Source organism: Myxine glutinosa, chromosome 9 (genome assembly GCF_964187855.1).
Source record: "Myxine glutinosa chromosome 9, kmMyxGlut1.1, whole genome shotgun sequence".
In the NCBI taxonomy this organism is placed as follows: Eukaryota; Metazoa; Chordata; class Myxini; order Myxiniformes; family Myxinidae; genus Myxine; species Myxine glutinosa.
Window position 1 is genome coordinate 79,556,548 of NC_136269.1, and position 11,327 is coordinate 79,567,874.

Here is an 11,327-nt window from a genome sequence, read left to right on the forward strand (position 1 = left end):
ATGTTGAGGTTTGGATATTGAGGTCTAATTGTCTTGAGGTTTTAGGTCAAAGTTGGAGTAAGCAAAGACAATGTAGGTGAAGGCATATCGGTCCAACATTCCAACATCTAGTTTTGATACAATGCAGTGCTCGCTCGGTATTGTGGAGGAGAGGTTGGGGGGGGGGGGGGGGGGGGAGAGAAGGGGGGGAAGGGGAGGGGGGAGAGAAGGGTGAGGGGAAGGAGGAGGGAAGACTGAGTTATTAGGATTAAAGTGTAGCATATAGACCCTATTTTGTGTTCATCAAGCTTGTCAGACTTTTCTTGTATGACAATAAAAGTGGAAGGATAGGCATTTGTTCACGCTCTCTTGGCTGTGTTGGCTCTCAGTACTCTGGGCCTTCTTCCTCCTCTTGTGTGGTTGAACTTTAGGTCTCTGGCAGCGTTGTGGAGCTCTGCCTGTGTCCACCGCTGCGATTTGTTGCCCATTGGATCAGGGTCTTTAATGCCTCCTCTTTTTTTGTTGTTCTTATTGTACACCACTCCTTTCCTATTGCAACCCCAGTCGCTGCATTACGTCATTGCTGAGCTCTGAAGGGGGCCCAGTGATGACGTGTGCTGAAAGGGAGTACAGTACTCAGTTTTCACTCTGCTTTCTTTCTTGTTTGTTTTTTTCCCCCAGTTTTCTTTCTTTCTTTCTTGTTTGTTTGTTTGTCCGGGCGATATCTTAGCCATCCTTTGAGCTAGGAAGCTGAAATTTGTGCACAATAGTGAGCAAGTACTTTGTCAAAAACAGTATTTTTTGTTTTTTGATTTCGCAATCAATTGATTAATTACTTGATTATATTATCTATTTATTAAGTACTTTATTTTATTTCTTATCTGGGCAATATCTCAGGCACCTTTTGAGCAAGGAAGCTTTTATTTGGACACGACAATGACCAATTGATTTGGCTGTAAAGGTTATTTTTGATTTATTGATTTACTGATTTATTCAATGAATCGAGTAATTATTTAATTATTCGATTAATGACCTAATTAATTTTCAAAAAGTTACAGATTCGGATGAAACTGTGGTGGTTTAAATATGGTATTAGCCAATTGATTAAGAAATTAATTATTTTACGATTATTGTTTATTTATTTTCATTAATCACTTATTTTCTTTCTCATCTAGGCAATATCTCAGGCACCTTTTGAGCTTGGAAGCTGATATTTGGACACGACAATGACCAATTGATTTGGCTGTAAAGGTTATTTTTGATTTATTGATTTATCAGATTAATTATTGAATTATTCTATTAATGACTTTATTTTCAAAAAGGTTACAGATTGGGATGATGCAGTGGTGGTTTAGGTATGCTATTATCCAATTGATTAACAAATTTATTACTTCATGATTTTTTTATTTTAAAGTATGCATTTCATCAGTTAATCCATCAATTATTTGCACTGCTCCCTCCCAATTCTGTCTCCATGTGCTGCACTGTGGCATTGCCGGGTGCCTGTGGCGCCCCGACAATGTCGTGCACTGGAGGATATGTTTTTGGCATTGGGATGGTGTACTTTGAATGTAGCTGTACTTTTTATTTATTTTTTTGCTTCTTATTTGGCACTTTGCATGCAGACACCTGTGGTCAGCATTTTGGGCTTAATTTTTATTTTAAAGTAATTTTGTGTCATTTGGCAGATCCTACTTGGACAGTTGTTCACAGTCAAAGCTCATACAATGGCAGGGCTTGCAAAACCTTTTTAGGTTTGTTTTCATTAAATCCCTGTAAATTTGGGTGCTTTGTGCATATTTAATGGTTAGTGTTGGTTTTTCATATTCAAGGAATATTTATCCTCTTTTTAATTTTTTGTTGTTCCACATTGTAGTTTGCCATATGATGCATCCACCAAGGCAAACTGCTTTGCAGTATCGCTCAATTTGACCTCTTGTCTCCATGTTCTCCACAGCACATCTCAAATTTCATTGTGGGAATAAACACCATTGGAAACCGCGTCATTATCTCTGATATCCAGGAGAGCTTCTTCTGGGTACGCTACAAACGACACGAGAACCAGCTGATTATCTTTGCCGATGACACGGTACCCCGTTGGATCACCACTGCTTCGCTTCTTGACTACGACACTGTTGCTGGTGCTGATAAGTTCGGCAACATTGCTGTGGTTAGTCCATCCCACTGTTGTATTACACCCTTAAATGTTTTTTTGTTTTTTTTCATCCACTATTAAAGAACATTGAAATAATTTGTTAGATCTGCAAAATTCTTTTATGGATCTGTCAGTTGGGTGTAATTACGAGGGATGTTCCTCCCAGGTTCGCCTTCCTGCAAATACTAATGATGAGGTGGATGAGGACCCGACGGGAAACAAGGCCTTGTGGGATCGAGGCTTGTTAAATGGTGCCTCCCAGAAGGTACAACCAACTTTTTCATGCACACTTTTGAAATTCTTTCCAATCAGTGGTGCTTTTATTTTCTATTTAATGGTGATGTTGATGCACAAGGTGTAGATGGTACATTTTGGTAAGTGTAATATAAAATTACATTTACACTTATATTACAATTATTTTGGTAATATAAAAGGAAGACTAATTTGTGCACTAATCTAAGAGAAGGTACACGGGAGAGTAAGTATTTAGGAATGTGATAGAAGATGTGTTTGAATAGTTGTGGGTTGTAGGAAAGAGACAAAATGTGTGAAGGATGGGAGCTCCATTGACTCATGTATGGAATCAAACAATGATTGAAGAGGTGTATGATGTTTGGGTGAAGGAATTTTTTAAAAGTGTTGAGATTACAAGTAAGTGAGCAGAATGTGAGGTATTTGTCTCAAATAATGCTGGCATGAGATTTCATTTTGGCAGAGCAGTGACTGTAGATATCGATAGAGGGAAGGCATCATATTGGTGATGATGTGCCCGCTCATGCATTGGCTCTGGTGAGTACAGGCAAATAAATCAGATGTTTGGCTTTTGAATGAATTCTGTCTGAAAGAACACCTGAGTGAGACCTCACTCCAAATAAGGGCAAATTTTGGTGGATGGTGCAGTTGAGAATGTAGTTGAAATGGAGAGATGGCTGAAACTGGAAATGTCTGCACTCATCAAGTTGTGTGGAGATTTTGATAATGCAATACATTAAGTTTGCGACTTCATCAAATGGTGAATGACCAACTGTTCTGGGCAATTTGAGTTGTGGTCCTTAATCTTTTGCCGAATGTTATTTTGAGTTCTTCCTGGCTGCATATTCTGTCTTCCCTCGTTCTTAGGCAAAGGTTCCTCGTCCTGTATTTGACTTGCTGTGGATGACTTGCATTACTTGCTCCTAATGTATTATCTAAGCATCACTATAGGCTCATTTTGTTGTTGGTCCGTCATTAGGTCCGTTGTTGGTCCGTCATTAGGTGTGGTCCGACTTGGGCCTGCAGCATTTCCTTTTGATTTATTCTGTATTTTTTCCTTTTCATCAAATGTTTAAGTGTATTGTGAAAACGTTGAATGAATTAAGTGAAATCACATGAAGAGCAAATCTATGGTAGCATTTTTTTTTTTTAAATCGCTCCATCTACACTGAGGTGTGTTCATCTCTTTTTTATTTGCTTGAGGATGTGAATTAGATCTGTTGAGTTGTTCCAGTGTTGATCAGCCATCTACGTGCTTGTACAATAGACACGCACTATTGCCATTAGGACATCCTGAGATAGTGTTTATTAACAATGATTTGTCCATGTACATGGTGAAATCTCCAATCTGTGGTGCAAATTTCCATATCATCTGGCTTTAGCTTTGCATCATGTTGACTTGTTGGCTTGCTACAAGCTTTATGGTCACTCCCATGGGTCGTATGGTCACCCCGAGGACATGGGCTGAAATGACCGGTGATGGAATTTTGGCAAATAAAGACCCGTCATGCCAGTTGGCGATATTTTATATTTGAATTCCTCACTGAATGCTGATAACTTGTTCTCCCATTCAAAACGATGTATACTACGGCTGTACTACTTCAGTGCTCGACATTAACGGTGGTCTGACTGTCCAGGATAGGAAACTTTGTCTGTTGGTCACGTGAAAACCTCAATAAACCTGTCCAAAGGACCAGTTGATTTTACCACCTGGAAGTTTAGCAAATTTGACAAATCTTAACTTTAATGATATTTTCCATGTCGAGCCATAGCATTGACTGAGTATCTTTTTAGACCAGACCATCCCCAAGTGCCGGTGACGACTTCAAAGAAGTATTATGATCTCACATGCTCGCAGTGCATATAGTTGGAGAGGTGCAATACTGCCGAACTTTGACAAACGGAAACTAGTTACAAAAACATGTTTGGCTACTTGCTTCCTTTTGTCAAAGTTGGGTGGAATAGTTGACGCGACAGGTAAAATATAAAACCTACCTATCCTGCGGACAGGCTGGAATACAAACAAAAGTTAATGACTTGATTTGAATAACATCGAGGAGAGCCCTCGCTTTGCACGATCATTACACCAACAGGAATAAATTATGCAGTGTTGTACAAAACGACACATCGGTGACCACCTTTGTGACAAAGACATTTAAATGTCGTTTGTTCCACTATATGCATGTCGGTTGTGTCAGTTAATGTCAGATGTCAGTTAAGCATCTCTTGTACCATTGTAGGATTTATTAACTCAACTGGACTATGTCCAGCTGAGTTTTTGTCGACACCCAGTGTCCATCGTCCGTCGTCTGTCTGTCTGTCGTCTGTAAACAATTCAACGTCTGCGCTCTAAAAGTCACAAGTATTGATTAAATTTGATGAAACTTGTTATGCAGCATCTTTAAGACATGAACTAGTTTGGGATTGCATTTGGGCGTTGCACGCCCAAAAATGGGCGTGGCAGGGCGGCCATATTGAAAAATCAATTTTTGTCATATATTTTTAGCACATAAAACTATAGTTTGTGGTTCTATTATGTATATTCTAACCATATTGATATAGACCAGTTGAGTTCAGGTTCCCTGGAACCTCTAGTTTCATCTTGAGTAGGCCTGAGTTAGGCCAAGTAAAAAAAAAAAAAAAAGTTTCTTGTCCGGACTTTTTTGAAAAAAGGAGGAGGGAGGCCCTTACTATTTACTATTTTCATTTTTTTTGCTATTTTTTTCCAAGATGGCTGCCATGAATTGAATGACCACTGTGGCTGACTTAAAGACTCTATAGTTTGTCCAATGTAATGTGAAACATGCCAGTGTTGATTGTTACCGAAAGGCCTGCAATTTCATTTCCAAATTAGCAAATAAATATATGTTTTAACTGAAATGGCATATGAATAGAATCAATCAATGGAACATGTCATGTGTGACGGCCGAGGATGTAACGGCCGAGGCATGACACAATGTCTGCTAAACACTCGTCCAATTTTGCGGACACATCCAACTTGTCCTTTGACCAATATTCACCTTTACCTGCAGACAAAACCACATGATATATTGAAAAATTTACATACAATGGGATCAAACAATTTATTAAAAAATAATACTAAAAAATGAGTACTAATTTTTCATGGGCTATCCTAAACAAGCAAAACAAGTGAGTTGAGTATGTGATTGTGAGTGCACCCCAAGATGGCTGCCATCTGCCACGACGCCAACTCTTACTTTCGTTGTTTGGTATCCATCACCAACATGTATACACTAGCTAGCCCCTCTATATATACTACAACATGTTCTGTTAATATTTTTATTTTGCCATTCTTTGTGATTGTATTTTCTTTGACGAAATAAATGAAAAATCAATACTGCAGAAATCTAGGCCGACTTTATTAACTACAACAGGGCCTAGATACCTAGCTTCTCACTCAGAGACCCGCGTTGTACTCCCACCTCCCACCATTAAACCTACATCATAGGGTAGGACTATGGCCTGACTGTATTCACACTTCAGAATACACGAAACTACAACTAGTACTAGGCCATCCAAGTATAGCTTTACAGCTACATATGGATTTTTTAATGCACCAAGTATTTAAAAACAAGTACACTAGAAAATGTATGTCTTGATATGGCTTAAATATTTACGCTATATCACGACGCCAACTCTTACTTTCGTTGTTTGGTATCCATCACCAATGTCATATCCATCGTCAAATTCTCCACTGGCAAATTTAGCGAAGAGATCGTTCAACGTTCGCTTCTCATCTACAACTGATCTCGCGAACCAAGACTTCAAAACTTTTGTCGACGAACGTATGCTTACACACACGAATATCGTCATATTCCCTACTCAAATTTGTACCATTAAAAGTATGAAATGCAAGATTTTTACACGTAAATTGCACTTGCCCAGTGCACAACCGCTGCGAGAATTGACCGTCTTTAGCACAAAGTGTCTGCGTTAAGCCTAGCATGTATTAACCAGGAAGTTCCGTTAGAGGGCGGGATCCATAATAGTTCAGATCATCAATGCACAAGATACGATCAGCAAACGCCCGGAAACGGCAAGTTTTAGACCGAGTTTCTTCGCAAAACGAAGTATATATTAAAAAAAAATAGTATTAAATAGTAAATAAAAGTAGGCGGCGACCAAAAAGGAAGCGGGCGGGGACGAGAAACATTTTTTTTTTTTTACTTGGCCTTACATGATCTGTACCTTTTCGATTGCATGCCACTGGATATTCCTTACCAGGTAATGATTTTTTTTTGGCAATCAGTCCAATGGCCTATTGTGATCCTATGGTGTGATTACACTGCCACTGTCCAGTGGAATAATTTTGTCCCCTTAATTTCTCCTCTTGCCACAGGCTGAGATCATAGCAAATTATCATGTTGGAGAGGCCTGCCTATCCTTGCAGAAAGCCACACTCATCCCTGGTGGGTCAGAATCTCTTGTTTACACCACGTTGTCTGGAGCTGTCGGCATTCTTGTGCCCTTCACGTCCCATGAGGTAAGACAACCAACAACCCGTAAACCTAACTGTTTGTGCTGGAAATGCTATTCGACCATTTTAATTACCTCCACCTGGAGGTGGATGGAGGTTGTTTTCACCCCTGTCTGATTCAATTTTGGTGAAGATTCAAATATGGATTCGGATACAACAATTTTTTTTTAAAAGTTATTCTTCACTATTAAGAGATTGGGCGAAAAGCGATATAATAACATGATATTTCAAAGTTGTGGATGAGTTATGATTAAACTTGGGGGACGGGTTGGTTCGTACCTCTTTCGGGTGTCATAAAAAGCTGGAATTTGGCGTGATATATATATATATTATATATATATATATATATATATATATATATATATATATATATATATATATATATATATATATATATATATATTTATATATTTTTTATTTTATATATTTATATTTATTTATTATTATTATTTATATATTTATATATATATACACACACACACACACACACACACACACACACACACACACACACACACACACACACACACACACACACACACACACACACACACACACACACACAGTCTTGGCCAAAAATATTGGTGCCCTTGCACTTTTTTCAAATAATGCACCATTTATTCCAGAAAATTGTTGAAATTAAAATATATTTTGGTATCCACATATGTATTTCTTTAGATTTCAGTGGAACAAAACAAAACAAAATCTGAAAAGCTTACTAAATCCTAGCTTATTCCACACAGAAGTCCTAAAATAGCCCGGACAATATTAGTGGCACCTTTTAGAAGTTGTTAGAAATAATTAGATTTCAAGCAGGTGATTCTCCCTTACTTTGGAATTGAACTCACCTGTGGTGAGTTTCAGGTGCCTGCAATATAAAAATCACTCATTCAACCAGTTTGAATAGAGCAAAGGATTCATTCTGCTGTTTTGTGTCACTGTGTGTACCGCAATGAGCTTGGAGAAAGGAAAGAAAACCAGAGAATTGTCTTGAAACCAGAGAAAACCAGAGAACGTGAAATTTTGTGCCAGATTAAACATCCTGGTAAAACCAGAGGCTGGTAAAACTTGTACATGTATGTAAAAGTATGAAATGTTGTGAAATTTATTTTCTTCCTGTATAAGGTGCCAGTGTAAATGGAGGATGGTAGAGTCTAAGTGAGGTGACATGGCAGATGGGAAAGGACACATCTGTTTATTAAATCGACCTGGTCATAAAATAGTTTCCCCGCTTTGTGTTTGGAAAAAGGAACATCCATGCTGCAAATCTTTCCACAGTGAGTTTTCCTTTTATACAGGATCATGACTTCTTTCAACACCTGGAGATGCACATGCGTGCGGAGCACCCACCCCTGTGTGGCCGTGACCATCTCAGTTATCGCTCATACTACTTTCCCGTTAAGGTTTGTGTGATTCTCAGCACATTGTTTATTCTCAGCACCTTCTTCACCCATCCACCCCCCACTCTCCCCCGAGATTATGCTACTCGACACCTTAAAAAAAAAACTCCTCTTCCCCACCCCCACCCTTTTCCAAACGTTTGTGTGCTCTTCTGCTTTTTAAACTAATTTGTTTTAACTTTTATGGGCTGCATGTATTTATTATTTGCATGTGGGAATGTTTTTTTTGTGCTGTTCCCTATCCTCCATTTTCTGGTAGAATGTCATCGACGGAGACCTGTGTGAACAGTTCAACTCCATGGAGCCAGGGAAGCAGCGTAGCGTGGCTGAGGAGCTGGACCGCACACCAGCCGAGGTGTCCAAAAAGCTGGAAGACATTCGAACTCGCTACGCCTTCTAAATCCAAGCCTTGAAAATATGCCATGGCTGTCTGAACCTGGATGGTTCCTTGCTTCATTTGTTGATTAGTTTAACAATTTTGTAATGGTGTGAATGATGAAAGTTTTTGCTGTTTTTCAGCAGGAGATTAATAGCTGGTCTTTTATAGAAAAAGTGACCACAATTAGTGAAATACTTTTGTTTTGTAATTAGCCATTGTAAATATTTGCTGTTTGTTTGGTATGACTTCATTACATGGTCATGTACAAGAAGAAAATTTTTTAAAAAATATTCAAATACATAAACTGATAGGAAATTGATTCATTTTAACATCTTTGTCTTTAAGTTGGGACTTTAATTTCTGTAAATACAGTTTTCTCATTCACAAATTTGTTTGGTCTTGTTAAGCATTACAATTAAACATTTGCTTTTGGACTCTTCTCGACTATTTATATTTCTGCTGTATGTAACGTTTACCATCAAAACTAATTGTCCGTTTACGAGAACGATGCTTTCTGCCTTTTATAGGTCGGATGAGCTTATGAACTTGGGAAGTTTTGGATTACCATGGCTTGGCTCCTGGGAACTTTATTAATGAAGAATGTTGTCTTTATCCCACATTTATCCCACTTTATCCACAGAGGTTTCGGGAACTGAGTGGCGTGCTGATGAGGAGGGGAGTGTCGTTGAAGCTGAAGGGAAAGGTGTATGCTGCATGTGTGAGAAGTGTTATGATTTATGGGAGTGAGACATAGGTAATGAACGTAGAACAGCAACGAAGGCTGGAAAGGGTGGAAATGCGAATGGTTCGGTGGATGTGTGGAGTATCGTTGAGAGAGAGGAAGACAAATGATGAATTGCGAAAGATGATGGGAATAGAGCCTGTGATTGATGCTGTGAAGAGAAACAGTTTGAGATGGTTTGGTCATGTGTTGAGGAAGGATGAAAGTGATTGGTTGAGAAGAGTGATGGAAATGAATGTAGAAGGAAGTAGAGGACGGGGAAGACCGAAAAAGACTTGGTAAAGATGGTCGAAGAAGAAATGCGGGCAAGGGGGTTAACAAGGAGAGATGCAGAAAATAGGGCAAAATGGAGAAGATTGTCATGGGGACCGCAAGGCTAACCCCTGCTCTAGCAGGGAAAATGGCCTTAAAATGCCTGTTGTTGTTGTTGTTGTTGTCTTTATCCCAGCAGAGTGTATGGATGGACCTTTCTTTCTCATTCAGGTTCGATGCACTTTCAGTAGAGCCAATCTACCAAACAGGGTTCCACTTTCAATGTCTCTGGACGGAGCACGAACCACTTCACTGGTTTTGTCTCTCCAAGGGTTGGCTACAGTTTGAGGTTTGTAATGGGTTTTGTTGCATTGCCTTTATTAACGCACAGGTTGTAAACCTGGTGCGTTATAGCGTTTGCCTGGGAATTTCTGTCTCTCCAAAAGTGAAGCTCCGTTTCTGTCGCTCAGATGTGTAGCCAGTTTCTGTCGCTCAGATGTGTAAACATGACGTCATCAAATCTATATTTAGGCTAACCATGGGCTACCCCTTTGGCTGGTACGCGGCCGCTTGCTAGTACATAATATAGGATATATTTGTTATATGTTATGTTATAGGATATATAGGATATATGTTATATGATATAGGATATATATAGGATAGGTTATAGGATATATATGTTATAGGATAGGAATATAGGACCCAAATGACCCAGAGGACCCAAATGACCCAGAGGACCCAAATGACCCAGAGGACCCAAATGACCCAGAGGACCCAAATGACCCAGAGGACCCAAATGACCCAGAGGACCCAAATGAACCAGAGGACCCAAATGACCCAAATGACCCAGAGGACCCAGAGGACCCAAATGACCCAGAGGACCCAAATGACCCAGAGGACCCAAATGACCCAGAGGACCCAAATGACCCAGAGGACCCAAATGACCCAAATGACCCAGAGGACCCAAATGACCCAGAGGACCCAAATGACCCAGAGGACCCAAATGACCCAGAGGACCCAAATGACCCAGAGGACCCAAATGACCCAGAGGACCCAAATGACCCAGAGGACCCAAATGACCCAGAGGACCCAAAGGACCCAAATGACCCAAATGACCCAGAGGACCCAGAGGACCCAGAGGACCCAAATGACCCAGAGGACCCAGAGGACCCAAATGACCCAGAGGCCCCAAATGACCCAGAGGACCCAAATGACCCAGAGGACCCAAATGACCCAGAGGACCCAAATGACCCAGAGGACCCAAATGACCCAGAGGACCCAAATGACCCAGAGGACCCAAATGACCCAGAGGACCCAAATGACCCAGAGGACCCAAATGACCCAGAGGACCCAAATGACCCAGAGGACCCAAATGACCCAGAGGACCCAAATGACCCAGAGGACCCAAATGACCCAGAGGACCCAAATGACCCAGAGGACCCAAATGACCCAGAGGACCCAAATGACCCAGAGGACCCAGAGGACCCAGATGACCCAGAGGACCCAGAGGACCCAAATGACCCAAATGACCCAGAGGACCCAAATGACCCAGAGGACCCAAATGACCCAGAGGACCTAAATGACCCAGAGGACCCAAATGACCCAGAGGACCCAAATGACCCAGAGGACCCAAATGACCCAGAGGACCCAAATGACCCAGAGGACCCAAA

At 40.4% G+C, this 11,327-nt stretch overlaps 1 protein-coding gene and 1 long non-coding RNA gene across 3 annotated transcripts in view; both read left to right on the top strand.

Moving 5' to 3' along the window:
• Positions 1–9,102, top strand: part of SF3B3 (splicing factor 3b subunit 3) — a 49,233-nt gene extending 40,131 nt beyond the window's left edge. The window contains exons 23-27 of one of the 2 annotated variants that reach the window (XM_068128942.2): positions 1,937–2,149; positions 2,301–2,399; positions 6,747–6,890; positions 8,183–8,287; positions 8,544–9,102. In XM_068128942.2, coding sequence (XP_067985043.1) covers positions 1,937–2,149; positions 2,301–2,399; positions 6,747–6,890; positions 8,183–8,287; positions 8,544–8,684 — 702 coding nt within the window. In that variant the 3' untranslated portion in view covers positions 8,685–9,102. Of the gene's footprint in view, positions 1–1,936; positions 2,150–2,300; positions 2,400–6,746; positions 6,937–8,162; positions 8,288–8,543 lie in introns of both variants that reach the window. The other variant, XM_078784458.1, reaches the window with a different exon arrangement.
• Positions 9,103–9,303: 201 nt separating this feature from the next.
• The window catches only part of LOC144893625 (uncharacterized), a 6,965-nt gene continuing 4,941 nt past the window's right edge, over positions 9,304–11,327 (top strand). The window contains exons 1-2 of the long non-coding RNA XR_013624537.1: positions 9,304–9,366; positions 9,889–10,006. This is a non-coding gene — a long non-coding RNA (uncharacterized LOC144893625). The remainder of the gene's footprint in view (positions 9,367–9,888; positions 10,007–11,327) is intronic.